Raw genomic sequence first — 26,272 nt, 5'->3', positions numbered from 1 at the left:
TCCACTAGACCAGGTTGCTCAAAGCCCCATCCAGCCTGGCCTTGAGCACTTCCAGGGACGGGGCATCCACAACTTCTGTGGGCAACCTGTTTCAGTGTCTCACCACCCTCACAGTAAAGAATTTCTTCTTAATATCTACATCTACCCTCTTTCAGTTTAAAATTGTCACCCCTCATCCTATCACTACACTCCCTGATACAGAGTCCCTCCCCATCTCTCCTGTAGGCCCCCTTTAAGTACTGGAATGCTGCTATAAGGTCTCCCCAGGGTCTTCTCTTTTCCAGGCTGAACAACCCCAGCTCTCTCAGCCTGTCTTCATAGAAGAGGTGCTTATAAAAAATATATGAATTTACATAAATGAGTACATTCTGTATGGCTAGTGCCTAACAACCATGTATACAATGTGCAAAGACCTTGTGGAACTCAGTTAAACATAATGGCATTTAAAAATACAAACTTCGGATTGTCTTCATTTACCTTTGGTTTTTGAGTTATGTTTGGTTTAAATAGATGTTGATCACATTTTCAAACTCTTTTCCTTTACTATGAGAGCTAAAATTGGTTTAAAATGGCATAAAGCTTAATCAAATATTCTTAATTCCTTGCTGGAAGGATCTGTAAAATTAAGAAATAATACAATCTGGCAATAATTCGGCAACTCTTTGATGAAGCAATACCAATGTGCATAGTACACAAACATCAGAAATTCCATGAAAACTAGTGTCTGGATAAGAGAAGAAGATGCTTCTCAAGGAATGGTCACAGCACAGGCTTAGTAATTCCTAGTTCCATTGAGCTTCTGACTGGTCTACACATGTATATATTGGCTAGTCAATGAGAAGAAAGCTTGACTTTTTCAAGAAGGAAGTCTTAAAGGTGCAGTAGCAGGCTGTCCACAAGTGCCAAAAAATGAGCTGTCAGGGAAAAAGACGAGCCTGGCTGAACAGAGAGATGTGGTTACAACTCAGTGAAAAAAGGAGAGTTTATGGCCTTTGGAAGAAGGGGCAAGCCGCTTGGGAAGACTACAAAGATGTTGTAAGACTTTGTAGGGAGAAAATTAGAGGGGCCAAAGCCCAGCTAGACCTTAACCTGTCTTTGGATGTTAAGAGCAATAAAAAAAGTTTCTATAAAAACATTAGTAACAAAAAGAGGACTAAGGAGAATCTCCATCCTTTATCAGATGAGGGTGGTAACATGGTGACAAAGGATGAGGAAAAGACTGAGGTACTTAATACCTCTTTCCTTCAGTCTTTAGTAGTAAAATTGGTTTTTCCACAAGTACCCAGACCCTTGAGCTAGTGGATGGGGGTGGGGAGCAGAATGAAGCCCCCGTAATCCAAAGGTGGATGGTGAAGGACCTGCTCCAGCACCCAGACATACACAAGTTTATGGGGCCAGATGGGGTCGGAGCAGAATGAAGCCCCCGTAATCCAAAGGTGGATGGTGAAGGACCTGCTCCAGCACCCAGACATACACAAGTTTATGGGGCCAGATGGGGTCCACCCAAGGGTTCTGAGGGAGCTGGCAGAAGTACTTACTGAGCGTCTTCCATCATTTACCAGAAGTCCTGGCAAACCAGGGAGGTCCCAATTGACTGGCATCTAGCAAATGTGATGCCCTTTCACAAGAAAGGCCAGAAGGAGAATCTGAGGAACTTACAGGCCTGTCAGTCTGATCTCAGTGCCTGGAAAGGTCATGGAACAGATCATCCTGAGTGCCATTATGTGGCACATGAAGGACAACCAGGTGATCAGGCCCACTCAGTATGAACTCATGAAAGGCAGGTCCTGCTTGAAAAACCTGATCTTCTTCTATGACAGTGACCCACTTGGTGGATGAGGGAAAGGCTGTGGATGTTGTTTACCTGGACTTTAGTAAGGCCTTTGACGCGGTTTCCCACAGCAGTGAGAAAGTGGAGAAACTGGCTCCATATGACTTGGACAGGAGTACTCTGCCAGGCAAAAAAGCTGGCTGGAGGGCCAGGCCCAAAGTGTGGTGGTGAATGGGGTAAATCCAGTTGGCGGCCAGTCACAAGTGGTGTCCCCCAGGGCTCAGTATTAGAGTCGGTTCTCTTTAATATCTTTATCAATTACCTGGATGAGGGAATTGAGTGCATCCTCAGTAAGTTTGCAGACAACACCAAGTTAGGTGGGAGTGTTGATGTCCTTGAGGGTAGAAAGGCTCTGCAGAGGCTTCTGGATAGGATGGATTGATGGGCTGAGGCCAGTGGTATAACATTCAACAAGGCCAAGTGGCGGGCCCTGCACTTGGGTCGCCACAATCCCATGCAGCGTTACAGGCTTGGGGAAGAGTGGCTGGAAAGTTACCTGGCAGAAAAGGACCTGGGGGTTTTGGTTGTCAGCTGTCTGAATATGAGCCAGTAGCGTGCCCAGGTGGACAAAAGGCCAAGAGCATCCTGGCCTGTAACAGGAACAGTGTGGTGAGTAGGACTAGGGAAGAAATTGTCCCCCCGTACTCAGCACTGGTGAGGCCCCACCTTGAGTAGTGTCCAGTTTTGGGCCCATCACTACAAGAAAGACATTGAGGTGCTGGAGTGGGTCCAGAGAAGCCAACGAAGCTGGTGAGGGATCTGGAGAATAAGTCTTACGAGGAGCGGCTGAGGGAGCTTGGATTGTTTAGCCTAGAGAAAAGGAAGCTGAGGGGAGACCTCATAGTTCTCTACAACCACCTGAAAGGAGGTTGTGGAGAGGTGAGGGTCAGTCTCTTTCCCCAAGTCACAGGTGACAGGACAAGAGGAAACGGCCTCAAGTTGTGCCAGGGGAGGTTTAGATTGGATATTAGGAAAAATTTCTTCACAGATAGGGTTATTAAGCATTGGAATGGACTGCCCAGGGAAGTGGTTGAGTCACCATCCCTGGTGGTATTTAAAACATGAGTAGACATAGTCCTTAGCAATACGGTTTAGTCATGTTTTTAGTCAGTGTTAGGCTGATGGTTGGACTAGATGATCTGAAAGGTCCCTTCCAACCTAGGCAATTCTATGGTTCTGTGATTCTAGTGGTGAGGCACACAAAAAAGATACTGAAAAAATTGTTTCACTTCTCTTTTTGCAGGAATGCGAAATCAAGGAGGAAGGCAAAAAGCACTTTCTTACACTGTACAATGTACGTTTAGATCAAGCTGGTGGAGTAGATTTCCAAGCAGCAAATGCCAAATCTGGTGCTCACCTTCGAGTGAAACGTAAGCATCTTTTAAACTGAAAGTAATTAAGTGAAAACAAGGTGGACAAATCTTTAGACTGTATTGAACCCACAGTGATTCTTTCCAGAACAGCAACTCAAGCCATTGATTAGTTACTCAAGCCATCCTAATTTTTAGTTGAGGAATGTCCTATATGATTTTTAACTTTGTATAGCATTTATTCATTCAGGAGAACTGAAAAAAAGGAGGGGGCCTTGAAGACTGCTTTATGATCTGGCATCCTATGTTGTTATGAAATCAAAGTATTACAAGCGAAGGCTTTACTGCGTTAAAGTATCAGGTTAACCTGAGAGGATGGGATCTCAGTAATATCTGGGGATAGGGTTAAGAGCTTGATGGACAGGGACAGACCACACAGTTGAAGACCACTTGTTTCCCAATCCAATCCTAGCCCTTGCTATTTTGGAAGACACATGCCTTATCTAGCAAGAGGAATGCCAGGCCTGGCAGGGAGACAGATGCACGGCAACTTTCCTGCTGACCTTGTTCAATTTAAAGAAACACGGTCTGCAAATAGGAAAATTTAGGTGACCAGCCCTCCCCCTAAAGTCCCAGGGTGGCCTCTTCTATTTCGGGAATTTAAAGAGCAGCAATGCGATGTCTGTCTCTCTTGAGGGAAGCCACCATGGAGATTAGTACATAAGGGCAGCAGTTCTCTCTTGGGTAGAAGTGACTAATCTGAAAATGATGTCTTCTCCTTACCAAGCTCGAGTAATTGGCTTGCTGAGACCCCTCAAGGATGTAACAGTGACAGCTGGGGAATCGGCAACCTTCGATTGCGAGCTGTCTTATGAGGGAATCCCAGTAGAGTGGTTCCTGCAAGGAAAGAAGCTGGAACCCAGTGAAAAGGTAAAGAAACTAAGCTTTATTTTTCCTAATGTTTCCTCCTCCCTCTTCTCTTTCAACTTTCTTCCCTTTCTTTATTTCTCATTTACTTTCTGCCAGTGGAAGCACTAAGGCACAGCAATACAGTAGTTCTGCTGTGCCAAATGGTAAATCCTCACTAAATCAGATACAGCATGTTTTTTTTTTCCCCAGAAATTCCAGTATTCTGCAATACTACAAGTATTGGTCATACAAAGAAAAACTAAGGTTCCAAAATATCAATCATTACAATAGTGATCTTGTGCCTGATTCTGTTGGAGACTGAGACTCAGGGGTACTGAATGATTTTTGCTCAGGTTAATTGTAGTTACAGTGAGAGGGTTTTGAAAGGTGCTGTTAGGAAATGCCTTTTTTTTTTTCTCCTGAATGTTGAGTTGCAGTCCAATTCTGCATATAAGGGGATTAAGAGGATTCAAATTCCATTTCAGGCATTTGTTCTGGCTCGCCAGATAACTTTCTGGGCAGATTTGCTTGTCAAGCACTTCTCACTAGCTATTTTTAACCCTTCATCAAGTGCTAGCTCTTAACTCTGAGATCTGAGCAGCCTGGAATGCAGTCAGTTTAATATTTAAAGTTAATGGCAAAGGAAATACAAAAATAAACATAAAGAAATACATTAAGAAACATAAAATATAAATGGATATCACGGGTTTTAAGACTTCTTTTTCATGTATTTGGCATTAGGGAAATAATGCAAATGGAAATACAAATTGGAAACCTCAGGCTAAGCAAACTTTCAAGGCATTATATTTCCTAGAAAAGCCTCGGAACCTGTGATAATACTAATAATAATACTTCTGTACTTTTTCTTTCAATTAGAATTTTTAAGATATTATTTTCAGGTTTTACTAGATCATTCTGAGCTTCACCAAATTTGCCTAAATCAAAAGTATTTCATAAAAAAATAAATAATTATAGAAATATGAAACGGAAAACCAATTATGGCAATAGGGGACCCTATTACAGTATTTTAGGACAGATAAACAAAATTGAAACTCGGCAGATGAGACATGCAATAGATCAAAGTAATTGCTTCTGAGTCTAGGAACAAATATGTGGAAAGCTAGTTATAAGTTCAGAGGCTTGGTAGTTGTTACTGCCTGGCAAGAAAAATATATGTTCAATACTGTATGATAGAACATTATTTTGTTCTTATTTGTCTGACCTATCATTTTAATTAGAAGCTTGCTTTTCCCCTTTATTTTTCTAAACCAGTGTCTACTACTTGGTCACACACTTCTTTGAAAATAAATAAATAGAATTCTTCAAAAGCTGCGTTAAAATGTATGGCATGCATGAGTATCAGCCCTCCTAATGGCTGCAATGGAGGATGCATCATTGAATCCCCCAGGTCTGCTCCTAGAGAAAAAGGATGTTTGTGTAGGAGTACCCCAATCTAAACTCATGATTGCAAAGTAGTTTCAGCAATAGATGAACATGGAAATGGTTTTTTTAGGCAAAACTTTTTACCAAAATTTAATAATAGAAAGTCAAACTGGCATTTCTAAAAGAATGTATGAGGGGGGTACCAAACATTTTTATATCTCTCTAGAAGTTTTTACTTTAGAAGTATCCAGGATTAATACCAACTTTTCCCCATCAATTTCCTTATTTTAGTATTTATTAGTACTTGTTCAAAATAAAGATGATTTCAAGTCAGCCTCATTTTGAACTTTGATGGTAGACTCATGTTTTCTGTACAAGGCCAAATACTTGAAGCATGGGGAAACTTAAAATTACAATTTCTTGCAAGTGAAAGGACAAAACAGAAATTATTCTCAAAATCCTCAAAGCATTTTCACCTTGAGCTTTATCTAGTATATACAAGATGAAATTACAGAAATTTCATATAAAAATAGACATCTGAACTTCACAGATAACAACAAATAGCAATGTTATTTCATTACATATTTTTAAAATGTTTGTTGTACGTACTTACAAAGGGTTTTTTGTGTACTTTTTAAGGTTGTGATACGTGCTGAAGGGAGAGTTCACACACTTATTCTTAGAGATGTCAAGTTAACAGATGCGGGAGAGGTATCACTGACAGCAAAAGATTTCAGAACCCAAGCAAATCTTTTTGTGAAAGGTAAGTCAGTCATTTTAATTATATTGTAATCAGTATTAATGGTCCATTCATGATTCCCCCTTGAATAGTAAGTTAATTTACAGTATTGAACTTTATGCTTCACAGAAGAGATCAGGAAAGGGGGGAAATACTCATCATCAAAGGGGTGAAATGTGTCATATGTGGGAGAGGAATCAGTTCATTAGGATTTCCAGCACTTCATTGCAGAGTTGAACATTCACTTGGCCTGACCCACAAATACTGGCCTTTATGGCTCCTAATGGCTTTTTTTGTTCGTTGGAGTATCAGGAAACCTGTGAGAGCACAACTACACCATCAGTCAAGTGACATAACATTGACTGTATACTCACTTGTACTGCTTGCAAGTTGTGTATGGCTGAGAAGTAAAAAACGGCACACGCTTCTAACTAATTTAGTAATTCAAGCAAAAAAAAAAAAATCATTCCTTAAGTTCAGAGTATAACTTCAGTGTCACTAAGATCACGTGGGTATAGTTCAGCTAAAGAAACTGAGTTGCAAGGCTTTGTGATGTTTTGTGATGTGAAAAACCCATGGATAGGGATATCATTCAGTTCAATTTTACAGTAGACTGAAAATGAGGAAATTAGCTGCATTGACTAAACATATCTGGGCATTAAAAATAAAAAATTTAAAAAAATCCACTTCATCAGAGATATCTGAGAGCCTTTTTGATTAGTCAATCAAGGAAAATTTGTAAACAGTATGAGACAGTATAGGCATGGCTATAATTTTAGATCTTTTCTATCAAAAATCTATCTATTTCTTTTAGAACCCCCAGTTGAATTTACTAAACCACTTGAGGACCAGACTGTTGAAGAGGAGGCCACTGCAATACTGGAATGTGAAGTTTCCAGGGAAAATGCAAAAGTTAAATGGTTCAAAAATGGAGAAGAAATTCATAAAACAAAGAAGTATGATATCATTTCTGATGGCAGGGTCAGAAAACTCATTATCCATGGCTGCACACTGGATGATGCTAAAACATATACCTGTGATGCTAAGGACTTCAAGACATCATGTTTTCTCAATGTAGAACGTGAGTCATTTACAAATTTCTGCAAAATGTCTAAGTGGTATAAATGCTATGTACTAGTGTCTATAACTGGCAATATTATCAAAGTCAGCAGTTTATTCTTCTCTACCAGAGACTTTTCTCTACTGAATTTTTTCTTTTCTCTTATAGCTATTCGTATTGAGTTCCTGAAACCCCTAACTGACCTTGAAGTTAAAGAAAAAGAATCTGCTCGATTTGAATGTGAAATTTCTCGTCCAGGTGTAAAGGTGAATAATAATACTTTTTAATCTGAGTAACTCCTTCAACTAGTGCTTTTTTTAAATTGACATCTTTATTGTGTCATTATAAAAGAACACAAAACTGAAATCTATGATGAGTGTGTTAATAACCATATTGATTTGTTCTAAAACAGGTGAAGTGGTTTAAGGATGGCATTGAAATTAGAAAAGGCAAAAAGTATGACATCATTTCCAAAGGTGCAGAACATATTCTCGTTGTCAGTAAATGTGTCTTCGACGATGAAGCTGAATATGCCTGTGAAGCAAAAACAGCTCGAACTTCAGGCCTACTTACAGTGTTAGGTAAACACAGTTTTTTAGAATCTAATCTGTAACAAGAAAAAATGTTTTTTTGCTGAAAGGCTTTAATCATCTTTCTAAATTCTTGTTGCAGAGGAAGAGGCTGTTTTCACAAAAAATCTTCCTGATCTTGAAGTAAATGAAAATGACACTGTAAAGTTGATCTGTGAAGTTTCAAAGCCCAGTGCCGAAGTTACTTGGTTTAAAGGAGATGAAGAGGTGCCTGATGGTGGTAGATTTGAACACATTTCTGAGGGCCGGAAGAGAATTCTTCTCATACGTAATGCTCATCCTGAAGATGCTAGCAAATATACTTGCAAGCTCCGAAACTCTAGTACAACAGGAAAACTTACTGTACATGGTAAGAGAGTTACTTTGGTGGCCTTGTTTTCTGAAAAAAAAAAAATTAAAAATCAATAAGAATACACAACTTGGTCTATTCTCTTCATAAGTAAAGAATAAAAGAAAAATTTATATATCTACAAAAATGTTTTCTTTCAGAACTTGCAGCAGAATTTCTTACCAGACCACAAAATCTTGAGGTGCTTGAAGGAGACAAAGCTGAATTTACCTGTTCAGTGTCAAAAGAGGCAATTACAGTACAGTGGCTGAGGGATGACACGGTCCTGGAGCCTGGTGATAAGTACGACATCATTTCAGATGGCAAAAGGAGAACACTTGTGGTTAAAGACTCTATTCTTGGAGATGCAGGAAAGTATACTGTCATGGTTGGTGAAGCTAAAGCTACAGCACGCTTAACAGTGATTGGTAAGTTTTATTTTATGAACGTGCAGGTGCACGTTTTGTTCTTGCACATTTCTTATACCACATGATGTCCTATTTCTTCTGTTTTCTCAATTTCAGAAAAACTCAGGATTATAACTCCCCTTAAGGACCAAGAAGTTAGTGAAGGTCAAGAAATTATCTTCAACTGCGAAGTCAATAAAGAAGGTGCCAAAGAGAAGTGGTACAAAAATGATGAGGCAATATTTGATAGTGCAAAATACATTATTGTTCAGAAAGATTTAGTTTACACTCTCAGAATCAGAGATGCACAGTTGAAAGATCAAGCTACCTATACCATCTCACTGTCAAACCAAAGAGGCGAACACGTCAAAAGTTCTGCTGCCTTGACAGTATTAGGTATGTAACTTGCACTGTATCATCTTACATTCAATTTCACATCAGGATCATAAGGATGTGAATTAAGCAGTTTGAGTTTTTTTGTCTTAACAGAGGAGGATCTCAGAATTGTTGAGCCCCTTGAAGACATTGAGACTATGGAAAAGAAAACTGTCACATTCTGGTGCAAAGTAAATCGCCTTAATGCAACCCTCAAATGGACAAAGAATGGTGAAGAGATCACATTCAACAAGCGTATTTTGTACAAAATTGATAAATACAAACACTCACTCATCATAAAAGACTGTGGGTTTATAGATGAAGGTGAATACACTGTTACTGCTGGACAAGACAAATCTGTTGCAGAGCTACTCATCACAGAAGCACCAGCAGACTTCATTGAACATCTCCGGGACCAGACTGTCACTGAATTTGATGACGCTGTCTTTACATGTCAGCTTTCCAAAGAGAAAGCCAGTGTAAGATGGTACAGAAATGGAAGAGAAATCAAAGAAGGCAAAAAGTATGTATATTTTATTATGCTTGTTAATATACTAAACATGCTTGCTTTACCTTGTTGCATTGTCCAGAAACTAAAATACTGCTTGCTTTTGTCCCCCGTAAAGATATCAGTTTGAAAAGGATGGAAATCTGCACAGATTAATCATAAAAGACTGTAGACTAGATGATGAGTGTGAATATTCCTGTGGAGTGGATGACAGGAAATCAAGGGCAAGACTTTTTGTTGAAGGTATGAGTAAAATTGAATGGGATTTATTTCTTCATTATTTAGTAATAACGAAAGCAGTACAGAAGTAACACCAAATGAATGGACATTTATTTCAGAAATACCTGTTGAGATCATCCGACCACCACAAGATATTTATGAAGCTCCTGGTGCAGATGTCATCTTCATGGCAGAGTTGAACAAAGATGGTGTAGAGGTCAAATGGTTGAGAAACAACATGATTATCGTCCAGGGTGACAAACATCAGATGATGAGTGAAGGAAAGGTCCACAGGCTGCAAGTGTGTGAGATAAAGCCCCGTGACCAAGGGGAGTACAGATTTATTGCCAAAGATAAGGAAGCTAGAGCTAAACTTGAATTAGCTGGTAAGTTTCTTGCTTTGTGTTTCTTTCATAAAATCTTTGATTAGTGAATTAACTATTTAACTCAATTGATTTTTGTTCTTTCAAAGAGTTAAATTAAAATGAATACATAGTCAGGCTGAGGAAGGTGCATCTGTTAAACTGTATGAATTATAACTCAGGCAAAAAATATTTTTTTTAATTATATCATGCTGATTCAACTGTTCAGGAAAATATAGGTCACTTTCCAGTGCCTATACCAAAGAGCAAGAATTGAGCTTAAACAACATAGAACCTTTTCATTGGGTCACTGCAGATCTGAAACATGAAAAATATTTGGCTTACTCATTTCAGTCATATAAGACATTTAATTCCTAATTGTCTATTTTACAGGATCAGACCAATAAAATGCATTAAATTGATGCTCAAAAAGCACTCCCTCTTCCTTGGTTTTATAGGAGGACACACTACATACCAACCAGCCTGAGTTTCTTTCTCTAGAGCAATTGAATGAATATATGAAGGATTTGATTAGAATTCACACAACAGCTCCTTTTACTTTTCTATGTTAGCTTCTTTGCTGACTACACAAATGTATAATATTTTTTTTTAATATGTAAGTACTTGTCACATTGATCTTCCTTAGCTGCACCCAGAATCAAGACTGGTGATCAAAACCTTGTGGTTGATGTTGGGAAGCCTTTAACGATGACTGTTCCGTATGATGCCTACCCAAGAGCAGAAGCTGAGTGGTTGAAAGAGGAGGAAGGTCTGCCCACAACAACTGTTGATACAACAGCTGACTGCAGTACCTTCAAAATTTATGAAGCAAAGAAATCAGATAAAGGAAGATACAAGGTTATCCTTCGAAACAAACATGGCCAGGCAGAAGCATTCATCAATGTAGAGGTCATTGGTAAGTACTCCCATCATTAAAACCTCTCTTACATTTATTTAAGCCACAGGGGGAAAAAAAAAAAAAAAAAAGATGCAATGCCTGAAAATATTGTTCTATCTTTGTTAGATGTTCCGGGTCCAGTTAGAAACTTGGAAGTCACTGAAACTTATGATGGTGAAGTTGGCCTCGCCTGGCAAGAACCAGAAAGTGATGGTGGAAGTAAAATATTAGGCTACGTTATTGAAAGACGTGATATCAAGCGTAAAACCTGGATTATGGTCACTGATCGTGCTGAAAATTGTGAATACACTGTTACTGGACTTCAAAAAGGAGGAGTTGAGTACCTCTTCCGTGTTAGTGCACGGAACAGAGTGGGAACTGGTGAGCCAGTGGAAACAGAGACACCTGTGGAAGCTAAGAGCAAATTTGGTAAGCAGAAGTTATGAAAAAGTCAGTGTTTGATGACAGTGTAAAAAAAGCAGTACAAACTCTAAGAATAGGTAAAAACCACATACCTTGTTTTTCTTTTTCTCCCCAAAATAAAATGCAGAAGTTCCTGGTCCTCCTCAAAACGTAGAAGTTACTGATGTGAACAGGTTTGGAGCTACACTTACCTGGGAACCACCTGAGTATGATGGAGGATCTCCAATTACTGGCTACGTTATTGAACTGCGTAACAGAGGTTCCATCAAATGGGAGCCAGCTATGACTACTGGAGCTGATGAACTGTCAGCTGTCCTGACTGATGTTGTGGAAAATGAAGAATATTTCTTCAGAGTAAGAGCTCAAAACATGGTTGGAGTTGGCAAACCAAGTCCTGCTACACGTGCAGTAAAAATTATGGACCCAATTGGTAAGTGTGCAAGCCCTGATTGTGGTTATATTATGACACAGGGACATTTTGGCTGTTTATATATTACGTGTGCAGGGAAGTTCTATTGAGAAACACGTGTGCTGCAAATATCACATAGAGTTAGATTTTTCCTACTTCTGTCCTTCAAAAGTATCAGAAATACCTTGCTACCATTTGGTTGAGTAAGAACTCCAAATACTTTTGCTCTGAAATTAGGATTCGACCTCAATTTCTAAAAAATGGTTTAGAACAAACTATGCAAAAGCTGTAAAAAGAGTACTTTAAGGTATAGACAGCTGATAAGCAGAACCATACTCCTTTATTGGGTGCAAAAATGTATTTCTCTCAATTTGTTTTCAGAGAGACCAAGTCCTCCCATTAACCTTGATCATTCGGATCAAACTAAGTCATCAGTGCAGCTGACATGGGAACCTCCTCTCAAAGATGGAGGAAGTCCAGTCTTGGGCTATATTGTTGAAAAGCAAGAGGAAGGAACAGACAAATGGATTCGCTGTAACCCAAAACTGGTACCTGCTCTTACTTTTAAGGTAAGACGTTCTGTTCACCAACAAAGTACTCAAAATGTGTAGATCATCTTTAATATGAGTAAAAATATGATTACTCGTGCTTTTTAGGTAACTGGATTGAAACCAGGATCCAGGTATTACTACAGAGTCTCAGCAGAAAATGCAGCTGGTGTGTCTGACCCAGCGGAGGTTATTGGGCCATTAACTGCAGATGATACTTTTGGTAAGGCGTATACTATTTATTAAAGATAATTAATCAGATAAGACACAGAATTAAAATGCATCTTGTGGGTAATACATGTATTTTCCACCAGATAACTATGATGCCAACTAGTATAAAGAGCCTTAGACCTTTGAGATTCTGAGCTATTTCTCCTCCATTACGAATTCTGCAGATAATAAGCTGTACTATTAGATAGAGACTTATTAGACTAAGCAAGGCATAAGCTTTTGTCTCCTGACCTGGCTTTGTGGAAGGTGGGAGGTAGCAGAAGGAGAGAAAGGCAGATAAAATACAAAGTTTTTATATTAATGGGCAAATTAGATCTCCTGCTTGATAATGCTAAGTTGCCTTATCATCTCACGTATTTCTAAAAAATGTTTAGCCAGGAGATGCGGGGTGTGATAAGCCACAGCTAGGCCTAGACAGCTCCAACCTTCAGACTGAGATGCAGTCAGAATTAGCCTCTCAACAGAGCTACCACTAGCCATATTCAGAACGTCTGAAAATATTTCATCAAATCAATTTTTCTCTTTTTCCAGTTGGACCTACAATGGACCTAAGTGCATTTAAAGATGGGCTGGAGGTTATTGTTCCAGAGCCAATCAAGATCCGTGTTCCTATCACTGGCTATCCTGTGCCAACTGCCACATGGTCTTTTGGTGATCAAGTCTTAGAAGAGGGAGATCGTGTAACAATTAAGACCACGGCCTCCTTTGCAGAACTTGTAATCACTCCAAGTGAACGTCCAGACAAGGGAATTTATTCCTTAACATTAGAAAACCCTGTGTCATCTGTTTCAGGAGAAATTGATGTTAATGTCATTGGTAAGTGCACCAATGTATTTGTGTATATATTCTAGCAATAATATATCGTGTTTGTCTTGCTAAGATCTAATTAGGTTAACAATGTGAAATCACACAACTTTCAGTAAACCAAGTATATCAAAATGTAACTAAAAATTAGAAATCCATCTTCAAAAAAAACCCCTATTTTCTGGAGTTAATTATTCAACTTTGCTGCTTAAGGAAGAATGACTAAGAAGAGTTAAGTCTTCTGGCAGATAGATTGCATGGAGATCATCTGTCAAACTCTGATCACGAAATAATTAATACAATTTCTGTGATTTCTAGCTTGTCCAAGTGCACCAAGAGAACTTAAAGTTTTAGACATAATCAAGAACACAGTACAGCTGTCATGGGAACCTCCAGAAGATGATGGTGGAAGTCCAGTTACTGGCTATACAATTGAAAAACGTGAAGTCAGCCGGAAAACATGGAACAAAGTAAGTTCATTCTTTCTTATTTCAATTTCTATTTGCTCTGTTGTTTCCATATGTGCGACAGAATTTTTTGTCTAGTTTTGGTAATTGCTCTTTGGAAATAAATTTTAGAAACACATTGGAGCTTTCCTTTTCATTAGGTTACGGACCATGTTGTTGACCAAGAATTCACGGTACCTGACCTCATCCAAGGAAAAGAATATCTATTTAGAGTTTGTGCATGCAATAAATGTGGCCCGGGAGAACCTGCATATATTGATGAACCTGTAGATATGTCAGCACCAGCAAGTGAGTCAACTGTTTCACATTGAGGCTGATTTCCTGTTTCTGAAATCTTACTAATTTTTTTCAAAATAACATGTAAAAAAAAATCTTCCTTAGGCTAGTTTCTAAGACCCTGTATATTTTTAATTTTTAATAGCGGTGCCCGATCCACCAGAGAATGTTAAATGGAGAAATCCAACATCAAAAGGAATCTTCCTGATGTGGGAGCCTCCCAAATATGATGGCGGTGCCCGTATTAAGGGTTATCTGGTAGAAAAATCCCAACGTGGCACAGACAAGTGGGAGATATGCGGGGAGCCTGTTGTTGAAACAAAGTAAGTAAATTAAAATCAGAAAGTATATCCTTTCAACTAACAGAGCCATCCTCACCACCTTAAATAATTGAATTGTTTTTTTAACAAACAGAATGGAAGTAACAAAGCTCAAGGAAGGGGAGTGGTATGCGTATCGGGTTAAGGCTTTGAACAGAATAGGAGCTAGCAAGCCAAGTAAGCCAACAGATGATATTCAGGCCATTGATGCAAAAGGTAATTATTTCAATCACTGAATTACAATAGCTACTTTATTTTTACCAGTCTCTGAAATACTGTTTCTATAACAATGTTTTCATTCTCTCCTGAATCAGAGGCTCCAGAAATTTTCTTAGATGTGAAGCTTCTTGCTGGACTTACTGTGAAAGCTGGAACTAAAATTGAGCTACCAGCGAAAGTAACTGGAAAGCCTGAGCCCCAGATTACTTGGACCAAGGCTGACAAAATTTTGAGACCTGACAACAGAATCACCATCGAAACCAAACCTAATCATTCTACAGTCACTATTACAGACAGCAAGAGGAGTGACAGTGGAACCTATATTATAGAAGCAGTAAATTCCAGTGGACGTGCTACTGCTGTTGTTGAAGTTAATGTTCTTGGTATGCGTGTATTTTATGTTGTTTATAAAAATCATTAGTAATGTACTGGTGTATGCAAGGAGAAGATTAACATTCACATCTCGTCTTCTACAGATAAACCTGGTCCACCAGCTGCATTTGATGTATCAGAAATCACAAATGAATCCTGCCTTCTGACATGGAATCCTCCACGAGATGATGGGGGTTCTAAAATAACAAACTATGTCCTTGAGAAAAGAGCTACAGACAGTGAAATATGGCACAAGTTGTCATCAACTATTAAGGATACAAAATTCAGAGCTACCAATTTAACTCCTCATAAAGAATATGTGTTCCGAGTCAGTGCTGAGAACATGTATGGTATTGGGGAGCCAGCACAGTGTGAACCCATCATCGCAAAATATTCATTTGGTTAGTTAATTAAATTAATGTTAAATTTTTACAATATTTTAACAGGGAAAAAACCCCAAACATATGTGTGATGGTTTTCTTTTTTAAAAAATTTATTAATTTATACAGATCCACCAGGCCCTCCAACAGGCCTCAAGCCTACAGAGGTCACTAAAGATTCTGTCACCTTAACATGGAATGAACCAGATGAAGATGGTGGCAGCCCCATAACTGGATACTGGGTTGAAAGATATGATCCTGAGCAAGATAAATGGATAAAATGCAATAAAATGCCGGTGAAAGATACCACATTCAAGTAAGACTGTAGTCAGTTAAGTCTGAAGTAGGTCACAGAGACATAAAAATGTAACAGCAGGCTTTTAAACAAGAATTGTTCTTACTGTTTTTCCCTGTTTCTGTAACTTTAGATTCAACTAACATCTGGTGGCATCATTTTTCGATAAGTAGTTCTAAAGCGCATCTTTACAGAAGAGTGAGCCATCTCTTATTTTTTATATATAGAATCATAGAATGGGTTGGAAGGAACCTTTGAAGGTCCCACAGATGGGACATCTACCACCTCTCTGGGCAACCTGCACTATTGTTTCACCACCCTCATTGTAAAAAATGTCTTCCTTATAACAGATCTAAATTTTCCCTTTTAGTTTAAAGCCATTACCCCTTGTCCGATTGCAACAGGCCCTGTTAAAAAGTTTTGACGTGGGGTCTCACCAGAGTGGAGTAGAACATTATGTTTAATAATTTCAGTGTTATGTGACTCTTCATAGGACATTCTAAAATAGCAGACATAGCCATCTCAAATATCAGTTTGCCAAAACCATGGATTTTTTTTCTCCTGATACTCATATTAACTAACAACCATGGAACATGCCAAAAAAAACCCCAAAACATTGGTTTCTATGTCACGGTGCACCATTTTATTGTTGACAAAATACCTACTTTGAATGTTCACCATTTCATAAAACATTATTAGCAGTAATTTGGGTATTTTCCGATTTTACCAAGTACTGAATAATAGAAAGAATAACGTTTTAGGCATGAGTTAACGTGTAGATTTGGTTTAATCAAACATCATTTTTATTTCCAGAGTTAAAGGTCTTACAAATAAGAAGAAATATAAGTTCCGTGTCTTGGCAGAGAATCTTGCAGGACCTGGAAAACCAAGCAAGGAAACAGAGCCAATCTTAGTGAAAGACCCAATTGGTATAATAAACATATTTTTAATGGTTTAATTTAAGAACAACAAAAAATCTCTTTGTTTTCAATCATATAATTAATACTGGACTCATCTCTAGATCCACCATGGCCTCCTGGAAAGCCAACGGTGAAAGATGTTGGCAAGACATCATTATCCCTGAACTGGACAAAGCCAGAACATGATGGAGGGGCAAAGATCGAATCTTATGTCATTGAATTGCTGAAGACTGGAACAGATGAATGGGTGAGAGTGGCTGAAGGAGTTCCCACAACTGAACACTTTCTCAAAGGGCTTATGGAGAAACAAGAATATTCATTCCGTGTAAGAGCTGTGAACAAGGCTGGTGAGAGTGAGCCCAGTGAACCCAGTGACCCTGTGCTGTGCAAGGAGAGGCTCTGTGAGTATTTTTCCAGAACGTGCTGCTACTGCAAATACATGGTCTTTGTCTTTAAAAGCCCTATGTCTGCCTGTCTCTGTAGGTACCAAGTGAACTCTTGGAAGGCTTATTAAATATTAGAATTTTCCCTGCTTCAGCTAAGAAAATACAAAGTTTTAATAGTTTTCGTGTATTCCCTGTGTTCCGAGATCTTTGATGGGAAATAAGCTAACATGTTTTACCTTCTTTTTCTATTTTACAGATCCTCCTTCACCACCTCGGTGGCTTGAGGTTATCAATATTACTAAAAACACAGCAGATCTTAAATGGACAGTACCCGAAAAAGATGGGGGTTCCCCAATTACCAACTACATTGTAGAAAAGAGAGATGTAAGGCGAAAAGGCTGGCAGACAGTTGATACAACAGTGAAAGATACCAAGTACACAGTGAGCCCACTGACTGAAGGCTCATTGTATGTGTTCCGTGTGGCTGCTGAAAATGCCATTGGGCAGAGTGACTATTGTGAAATTGAAGATTCAGTGCTTGCTAAAGATACTTTCAGTAAGTTTCAGATTTGCTTACTGAGTGATCAGTAGAAACAGCTCAAGTGTAATGGATTCCTGTTCTTCTAATGTGTGTGTTTTTTTTTCTTTAGCAACCCCTGGGCCTCCATATGCTCTTACAATAGTTGAAGTGACAAAAGGCCATGTTGATTTGAAATGGGAACCACCTAAGAATGATGGTGGCAGACCTATTCAAAGGTAAGGTCATTTTAAGTTTGTTTAGTGTTTCCTGTAGATGAAGATCTTTTCATGAATGACATCATTTCTCTCAAAGTGTTTAAATTTTAAATGAACACATTTTATATGAAAAAGAGGTAGATGGATATAAGGATGTAAAATCAGATGAAATTGAACTGTGTATATTTTTTTTTAAAGAAATGCAACCATATGTCCAGTTCCTCCAGAGCCGTAGCCACCTAGACCCATCTACAAAGTAATATTATTATATTTTCCTTCTGCTGTAGTTTCTCATTCAAATTGCATACACTCAGCTGAGGTGAAGCCTCACATCTCTCTTCTGTGAATTCTCTCCTTTATTACATTTTTCAAAGAGACTGTTTTACTCCTTTGGGTTGTTTCTAACATCCTTTTCTTTGGTTTTTGAAGTATCTGTCCTCTGAAATTCACCTTGAATGCCAGTTAGATTTTTTTTCTGCTTTATATTTTTGCAATTCCTCTCTTTCCCAATCACAGTAAACATATCTTAAACTGACAACTACAGAGATCTGCCTGAAGCAACATAAGTTGTTTAATTCGTGTTACTTTCCCATAGCCTATCATAGGCAGAATTTTGACAGCTGAGTAACTCACAGATAATGTGTACAAATATTCTCAGAGGACTAACCACTGAGATCAAAACTAGAAAATATACAAGTGTAGCTTGGGTTTTTTTCCTCTGCAACATTCAAATACCTAAGAACACAACAGAAGTTCAAGAACTGGCTTTTAGAATTGGGTCTCTCAGTAGTGTCAGCCCCATTATGTCCAAGACCTACCAGGACTACTAGAATTAAGTGGCAGATATGTGAAATAAATTTCATTGAATATGTTACCTATTACTCTCTCTACTTTTCCATTGGCCATTCTGTCATTTTGTATCTATTTGGTCATTCTGTATCTATTTAATCAAGCAAGAAGTCTGAAGTATTCATATTTCAACACTGATAGTATTTTCCCCAATTTATTCAGATATGTTATTGAAAAGAAAGAAAAACTAGCCACTCGTTGGGTAAAGGCTGGCAAGACAGCTGGTCCAGATTGCAATTTCAGAGTGACTGATGTCATTGAAGGTACAGATGTACAGTTCCAGGTTCGTGCAGAAAATGAAGCTGGCTGTGGTCATCCCAGTGAACCAACTGACCTCATTCATATTGAAGATCCTACAAGTAAGTAGTAGTATAACGTACAGTGCATGGATTATGGAAGCAGTGTACTGTGTAGAACAGATACTCTGGGAGAAGATAACACAATTCTTTTCCATTTTTACAGGCCCTCCTTCACCTCCTCAAGATTTACATGTCACAGATGCAGGTCGAAAGCATATTTGCATTGCATGGAAACCACCTGAGAAGAATGGTGGAAGCCCTATTATTGGGTATAATGTTGAGATGTGCGAAGCAGGAACAGAAAAATGGATGCGAATCAATTCTCGCCCAATAAAAGATCTAAAATGTAAAGTGGAGGAAGGTGTTGTTCCAGACAAGGAATATGTGCTGAGAGTCAGAGCTGTCAATGCTGTTGGAGCTAGTGAGCCATCAGACGTCTCAGAAAAAGTTGTTGCCAAGGACCCAGACTGTAAGAATAGATTCCTTTTTTTTTATTTTTACATCTGCATAACTGAAAAAAAGAATGGTGTTCAGCAACTTTCTTGTAATATTGTAATTACTTTTACAGGTAATCCAACCATTGATCTAAAAACTCGTGACATCGTTGTTGTTAAAGGACAGAAATTAAGTATCCCTATACCCTTCAGAGCTGTTCCGTCCCCAACTATAACATGGCACAAAGATGGCAAAGAGTTGAAAGCTGGTGACAGAACAACAATGAAGAGTGACTACACCTCTGCATTGCTTGAAGTCATAGACAGTGTTCATGCTGATGCTGGTGTTTATACTATCACATTGGAGAACAAGCTGGCATCAACAACTGGCTCAGTCAACGTCAAAGTCATAGGTAACTAGGCTTCCTCCATTCTGAGAAAGACACTATCCTCACTGAGCCCTGTGGCTGAGAAAAGAAAGGGCCAGGAAACTCCCTTTTCTGCCACATGGAGGAATCACTTCAATTCAGACACATGTAGAATGCCATAAAGGCATTAATGTTACAAAATCCCACCAAAAAAACCATTTTACCCTAAGTTGGTCTAACTAGTCAGTGGCTGCTCAAAGCCCAATTATTATGAATAGTCACCATATAAATATAAAAAAAGCCTATAAGAATTCTCTGTATTTTTCACCTTTAGGAACACAAATTCATATATATGCTGTATAGACAACATTTGTGGTTTTGATCTGCATTCTGCAAAGCAAAGAAATGCAATATAATTTCATATTTGTAATACAGTTTCCCATCTATTTAGTAAACTAATTTTATTATTCTTATTTAAAACAGGTCCACCTGGACAGTGTAAAGACATTAAGGCAAGTGAAGTAACTAAGAATTCTTGCAAAGTGTCCTGGGAACCTCCAGACTTTGATGGTGGTACTCCTATTCTGCATTATGTTCTGGAACGCAGAGAAGCTGGTCGTAGAACATATATCCCAGTCATGTCTGGTGAAAATAAGCTTTCATGGCAAGTCAAAGATCTTATTCCAAACAGTGAATATTACTTCCGTGTTAAAGCTGTAAATAAGATAGGAGGAGGTGAATATCTTGAACTAAGAAACCCAATCATTGCAGAAGACCCAAAGCGTAAGTTTTTTTTCTCTATGAAATAATCTAGAAAATTTAATTTTAACTAAAATCTTTGTACTTTCTTTTCTCATATGATCCCTCTTTTTCTACTCTTCCACAGAGCCTCCAGATCCTCCTGTTGACCTTGAGGTCCATAATCCAACATCAAAATCAGTAACACTTACATGGAAACCACCTCTATTTGATGGTGGAAGCAAGATTATGGGCTACATCATAGAAAAGCTTGAGAAGGGCAAGGAGAGATGGCAGAGATGCAACGACTATCTGGTACCTCTATTAACCTACCCAGTGAAAGGTCTTGAGGAAGGAAAGGAATATCAGTTTCGTGTTCGTGCTGAGAATGCTGCTGGCATCAGTGAACCTTCTCGGATTACTCCTTTTGTGAAAGCTGTGGATCCTATTGGTATGAATCCCTCTTTGATTGATTGTAGTAATTGCCATATATCTTCAACATAGTAGAAGATTCTACTCTGTATTTACCCTTGTGTTATTGCAGAGGCTCCAAAAGTCTTCCTTGCTGCAAACCTGCAGTCTGGCCTTGAGGTGAAGAGAGGTGATGAGATCATACTTGAGGCACATATTTCAGGATCACCTTATCCATCTATCACTTGGCTGAGGAATGATGAAGTTGTCAGACCAGAGGAAATCAAGAAGAGAGTAACAACATATACGAGGAAGAAGAAGGGTGAAGCTGAAGAAGAGGAACCTTTCCAGCTTTCACTGCCAGAACGTATGAGCATTGACAACCATAAAGAAGGAGAGTCAGTACTATCAATTCGTGATTCTATCAGAGCTGATCATGGCACATTTACAATTAAAGTGGAAAATGATCATGGTGTTGCAAAAGCCTCATGTGAAGTCAATGTGTTAGGTACATAATGAATGTCCTCAAAACCCCCTAGTTGTTCAGAGTATTGGATAAGAAGTGCACAAGATGAGTACTCATATTTTTTCTTAATTTATTAACAGATACACCAGGACCTCCAGTCAACTTTGTATTTGAAGATGTGAGGAAAAATTCTGTCATTTGCAAGTGGGAGCCTCCCCTTGATGATGGTGGAAGTGAAATCCTAAACTATGTACTGGAAAAGAAAGATAATACAAAAGCTGAAATGGGCTGGGTCACTGTCAGTTCAACACTCAGGCATTGCAAATTCCATGTAACAAAACTGATTGAAGGAAAAGAATATCTCTTCCGTGTATTTGCTGAAAATAGAGTGGGATCAGGGCCACCGTGTGTTTCAAAACCAATGACAGCGAAAGATCCTTTCTGTAAGTTTTAATTTTGAAATGCAACCTTTGCAGAAAACCCATGTAAAACTGCACATGCTGTTAGAACACTCAGCTTCATCTATGCGAATATTTCCCAGAAGAAGCTTGACCAATGTAATTGTTATTTATTGCACATTTTAAACCATAGAAATAAAGGGAAATATTGAAAACATTATAATTTCAGTACTAAAAAAATAGAAGAATGACAATCACTGTCATAAAACTTTACACTTAAAACACTTAATATCTGAATAGTTATATTCTCTGTGTTCAATATTCTTACCAAAAGAGAGAACCCCTGCAAGTTGGATTACTGGTTGCAGTTAGGAATCAAAGTTTCTGAGAGAGAGACTAGAAGAACTATGAAAGACTTAAAATTAGTAATTTCTTAGATCTCTCTTAGCTTTGAGTAACCTCTGAAGAAGACAGCAATGATGACAACATTATAATTCTTTTTTTCAGCTCCACCAGATCCACCTAATAAGCCTGATGTGCAAGATGTTACCAGCAACAGTATGTTGGTTAAATGGAATGAACCAAAAGACAATGGCAGCCCGATCACAGGATATTGGATTGAAAAACGTGAAATTAATAGTACTCATTGGGCTCGCGTCAACAGGAACCTTGTGAATGCTTTGGAAGTAAAAGTTGAAGGACTTTTGGAAGGATTAACCTACATCTTTAGAGTATGTGCGGAAAATGCAGCTGGCCCTGGTAAATTTAGTCCACCATCAGATCCAAAAACTGCACAGGACCCAATAAGTAAGTAGCTTAGAAGAAGCTAGTAACAGACAGGTGACAGAATAATATTCATAGCCTTTAACTTTGATTTACACCTATTTATTTATATACACCTATTTATTTATTATAGTGCCACCTGGTCCACCAATTCCAAGGGTTGCTGATACAAGCTCAACTTCTATTGAGTTAGAATGGGAACCTCCTGTATATAATGGTGGTGGAGATATCACTGGATACCATGTGTACAAACAACTGATGGGAGTAAACGAGTGGTCACGTTGCACAGAGAAACCCATTAAGGTTCGACAGTATACTGTTAAAGAAGTCAGAGAAGGTGCAGACTATAAACTTCGTGTTACTGCACTTAATGCAGCTGGTGAAGGACCACCTGGTGAAACCGAACCAGTAACAGTTGCAGAACCCCAAGGTATTGCAATTGTATTATTTTCAAGAAATGTCCAGCTGCATAAAAGGCGTTTTTGGATCTCTCCCTTGTACTAACAAACTGTTTCTTCTGCAGAGCCTCCCACTGTTGAGCTGGATGTTTCTGTCAAAGCAGGCATTCAAATCATGGCTGGGCAAACTATTAAAATTCCTGCTACTGTGACAGGCCGTCCTACTCCCACCATTGCATGGGCTGTGGAGGAGGGTGAATTAGACAAAGATCGAGTTGTTATTGAAAACGTTGGCACAAAATCTGAGTTAACCATTAAGAATGCATTGAGAAAAGACCATGGAAGATATGTAATTACTGCTACCAATAGCAGTGGTTCCAAATCTGCAGCAACCAGAGTAGAAGTATTTGGTAAGAAGAAATATTCCCTGAAATCCAATAAGCATTTTTGGTAAACTTTTGGTAAGCTAATCTTTGGGCTTTATCCTATTTGTTTTATTTTGTTTTTCAGATGTTCCTGGGCCAGTCCTTGACCTAAAGCCAGTGGTCACAAACAGAAAGATGTGTTTGCTTAACTGGTCCGATCCTGAAGATGATGGTGGCAGTGATATCATAGGCTTCATTGTTGAACGAAAGGATGCCAAAATGCATACATGGAGACTAGCTGTAGACACAGAGAGATCGAAATGTGATATTACAGGTCTAGTTGAAGGGCAGGAATATAAATTCCGTGTTAGTGCCAAGAACAAGTTTGGTACTGGTCCACCTGTTGAAATAGGACCCATTCTTGCAGTTGATCCATTAGGTAAGATGATTATTTTTATGGGACTTTTTAAACAATTTGTAATTGTAGGTTAATAAACCGGTATTATTATGTGGATTGCTTCCTATACAGAAAGTGTATATATTTTTCTGCCACATGGATAAGGCATCTGCCTTCGATTAATTACTTCAGTCAGATCTCTGAATCAGTTCTGTAAAACTACTATGGTTCTTTATGTAACAAAATACTGATGTCAGCTGAGACACTGCTTGTTACCGTTTCGTCCACATACATGAGAAACCTTGTACTATCCATATTCAGATGTTTTGCATACAAAAGCTATGGCTTTAAAAATCCAGAGCTACTGTATTCATATGATTAAAAATTCTCTACTTTTATAGTGATTTTTTTCATTATTACTTATCTATGTTAATAGGTCCTCCAACGGCACCTGAGAGGTTCATGTACACAGAGAGGACAAAGTCAACCATTACGCTTGATTGGAAGCCTCCACGTAGTGATGGTGGCAGTCCTGTCTTGGGATATATTGTTGAGAAGAGGAGACATGATTCAAAAGACTATGAAAGAGTTAATGCAAGGCTCTGTCCAAAAACATCTCTTCTCGTTGAAAAGCTTGATGAACTTCATATGTATGAATTCCGTGTCAAAGCTGTCAATGCTATTGGAGAAAGTGAACCATCATTGCCCCTCAATGTAGTTATACAAGATGATGAAGGTATATCTGCTTTAAAGAAATCCAGATATCTCCAGAACACTGCAAGTCAATTTCTCTGTTTCACCTCCATCTTCACTCTCATTTTTCTTCCTGTTTTCAGTACCTCCAACTGTTACATTACGCTTGGCTGTGAGGGGAGATACTATCAAAGTGAAGGCAGGAGAACCAGTTAATATTCCTGCTGATGTGACAGGTCTGCCAATGCCAAAGATTGAATGGGACAAGAATGAAGTTTTAATTGACCAAACATCCAGTGCACTGAAGATAACCAAGGAAGAAGTATCTAGAAGTGAGGCAAAAACTGAACTTATCCTGCCGGCAACAGTGAGGGATGATAAAGGCACCTACACTGTGAGAGCTTCCAATCGTCTTGGCACTGCATTTCGCAATGTGCATGTTGAAGTTTATGGTAAGGATGTGACATTTTAATAAAATGACAGCTAATAAAATGCTTTAGCCTTTTTCTTAATGTACTTCTATGCTCTATTGCTTTCATACAGATCGTCCTTCTCCACCAAGAAATCTTGCTGTTTCTGATATTAAAGCAGAATCATGTTACTTAACATGGGATGCACCTCTTGATAATGGTGGTAGTGAAATTACCCATTACATTATTGAGAAACGTGATGCTAGTAGGAAGAAGTCTGAGTGGGAAGAAGTCTCCAAAAGTGCTGTTGAGAGAAGATTTGGGGTAATTAATAAAATATCTTTATTACATACTTTAGTATGCATGAAAAGCAATGACAGTACACATCTAATGAAAACTGCTACTTATGTAGGCACCTGTGCTTGTGCTCCATTTAAACTCCAGAATTATTGGATGAATGTTGCCCATCTATGTACTCATGTTTTCTTCATGGGACAAAACAAAAGAAATTGTTGTCTTTTGCTGCTTAATCTTAGCTGAGTTTAGAAGGCATCTTCCTTTCCCTTTCCCAACGTTTATTTATAGTTTTACCAACTGCAAAAACAAACATGATGACATTTGTATTTATGTTTGGTCCTATGAACATGAAATAAGAATATCCCTAAGTCATTACAAACAGCTGTGTAGTATGTATAAACATAGGCATGTTAATGAGATTACAAGACAGGATTTAAAGTGAAAACTGCCGAAAACGTCAAATAAATTTATTCTGAAAATAGCCGAGTATTAATTTAAATATTATTTTTCAGGTATGGAATCTTGCAACAAATGAAAAATATCAGTTTAGAGTCCGGGCTGCAAACAAATATGGAATAAGTGATGAATGCCTCTCAGAAAAAGTTGTTATTAAGGATCCCTACGGCCTTCCTGGGCCTCCTGGAAAGCCAAAAATTCTAGATCGCACCAGATCATCAATGCTGGTAACTTGGGAGCCTCCTTTGGACAATGGTGGCAGCCCAATAACCGGCTATTGGCTGGAGAAGAGAGAGGTGGGAGGTGTCTACTGGTCACGTGTTAACAGGGCTCCAGTAACAAAACCAGCAGTAAAAGGTCTAGAGTACAACGTGCTTCGTTTGGCTGAAGGTGTTGAATACCAGTTTAGAGTTATGGCTGAAAATCTTGCTGGAATTGGCCCTCCCAGTGAACCATCAGATCCTGCTTTAGCAGCAGATCCCATATGTAAGTATATAATTTATATGACTATTTTTAAGGACTACATCACACCAGAAGCAAAACGTGCTACTATTATTTAGATTGAGTTTAGTGCAATTAATCCAACTAATTAAACCAAAAGGAATATATTGACACAAAGTAGTTTCCTGTTTGTCAACATTTTAAAAATAATCAGCATTATTTACTTTATCTCTTTTATGAACCTTAAACTGTGATTACACCAATGCAAACGTTGCCAAATAAACTTGAGTGCAGTCAGATTTTTATATTATTGTTTTTCTTTAAAGTTCAAGTTCAATCTTTATGCCTTATACCTTGAGTATCTG

General features: G+C 38.4%; 1 protein-coding gene across 4 annotated transcripts in view; it reads left to right on the top strand.

Annotated features, from left to right (window-relative positions):
• The window catches only part of TTN (titin), a 247,953-nt gene that overhangs the window by 151,582 nt on the left and 70,099 nt on the right, over nt 1–26,272 (top strand). For all 4 annotated transcript variants that reach the window (XM_014954164.1, XM_014954163.1, XM_014954162.1 and 1 more), the window contains 44 exons: nt 3,075–3,201; nt 3,929–4,071; nt 6,073–6,196; nt 6,987–7,253; nt 7,401–7,498; nt 7,645–7,813; nt 7,905–8,171; nt 8,312–8,578; nt 8,675–8,953; nt 9,047–9,455; nt 9,559–9,683; nt 9,779–10,045; nt 10,668–10,937; nt 11,046–11,348; nt 11,470–11,772; nt 12,133–12,320; nt 12,408–12,522; nt 13,062–13,346; nt 13,653–13,804; nt 13,942–14,089; nt 14,223–14,400; nt 14,492–14,613; nt 14,712–14,999; nt 15,093–15,389; nt 15,498–15,684; nt 16,477–16,592; nt 16,685–16,984; nt 17,226–17,525; nt 17,620–17,725; nt 18,716–18,912; nt 19,016–19,321; nt 19,421–19,699; nt 20,138–20,437; nt 20,541–20,843; nt 20,937–21,311; nt 21,410–21,712; nt 22,175–22,474; nt 22,584–22,880; nt 22,974–23,258; nt 23,359–23,652; nt 24,047–24,346; nt 24,447–24,755; nt 24,847–25,037; nt 25,523–25,952. In XM_014954164.1, the coding sequence (XP_014809650.1) occupies nt 3,075–3,201; nt 3,929–4,071; nt 6,073–6,196; nt 6,987–7,253; nt 7,401–7,498; nt 7,645–7,813; nt 7,905–8,171; nt 8,312–8,578; nt 8,675–8,953; nt 9,047–9,455; nt 9,559–9,683; nt 9,779–10,045; nt 10,668–10,937; nt 11,046–11,348; nt 11,470–11,772; nt 12,133–12,320; nt 12,408–12,522; nt 13,062–13,346; nt 13,653–13,804; nt 13,942–14,089; nt 14,223–14,400; nt 14,492–14,613; nt 14,712–14,999; nt 15,093–15,389; nt 15,498–15,684; nt 16,477–16,592; nt 16,685–16,984; nt 17,226–17,525; nt 17,620–17,725; nt 18,716–18,912; nt 19,016–19,321; nt 19,421–19,699; nt 20,138–20,437; nt 20,541–20,843; nt 20,937–21,311; nt 21,410–21,712; nt 22,175–22,474; nt 22,584–22,880; nt 22,974–23,258; nt 23,359–23,652; nt 24,047–24,346; nt 24,447–24,755; nt 24,847–25,037; nt 25,523–25,952 (10,669 nt within the window). The remainder of the gene's footprint in view (nt 1–3,074; nt 3,202–3,928; nt 4,072–6,072; nt 6,197–6,986; nt 7,254–7,400; nt 7,499–7,644; nt 7,814–7,904; nt 8,172–8,311; nt 8,579–8,674; nt 8,954–9,046; nt 9,456–9,558; nt 9,684–9,778; nt 10,046–10,667; nt 10,938–11,045; nt 11,349–11,469; nt 11,773–12,132; nt 12,321–12,407; nt 12,523–13,061; nt 13,347–13,652; nt 13,805–13,941; nt 14,090–14,222; nt 14,401–14,491; nt 14,614–14,711; nt 15,000–15,092; nt 15,390–15,497; nt 15,685–16,476; nt 16,593–16,684; nt 16,985–17,225; nt 17,526–17,619; nt 17,726–18,715; nt 18,913–19,015; nt 19,322–19,420; nt 19,700–20,137; nt 20,438–20,540; nt 20,844–20,936; nt 21,312–21,409; nt 21,713–22,174; nt 22,475–22,583; nt 22,881–22,973; nt 23,259–23,358; nt 23,653–24,046; nt 24,347–24,446; nt 24,756–24,846; nt 25,038–25,522; nt 25,953–26,272) is intronic.

The sequence above is a fragment of the Calidris pugnax genome, unplaced genomic scaffold, assembly GCF_001431845.1.
Source record: "Calidris pugnax isolate Ruff unplaced genomic scaffold, ASM143184v1 scaffold103, whole genome shotgun sequence".
Taxonomy (NCBI): Eukaryota; Metazoa; Chordata; class Aves; order Charadriiformes; family Scolopacidae; genus Calidris; species Calidris pugnax.
The sequence above is the reverse complement of the archived record's forward strand: the minus strand, read 5'-3'. Positions and strand labels throughout refer to the sequence as shown.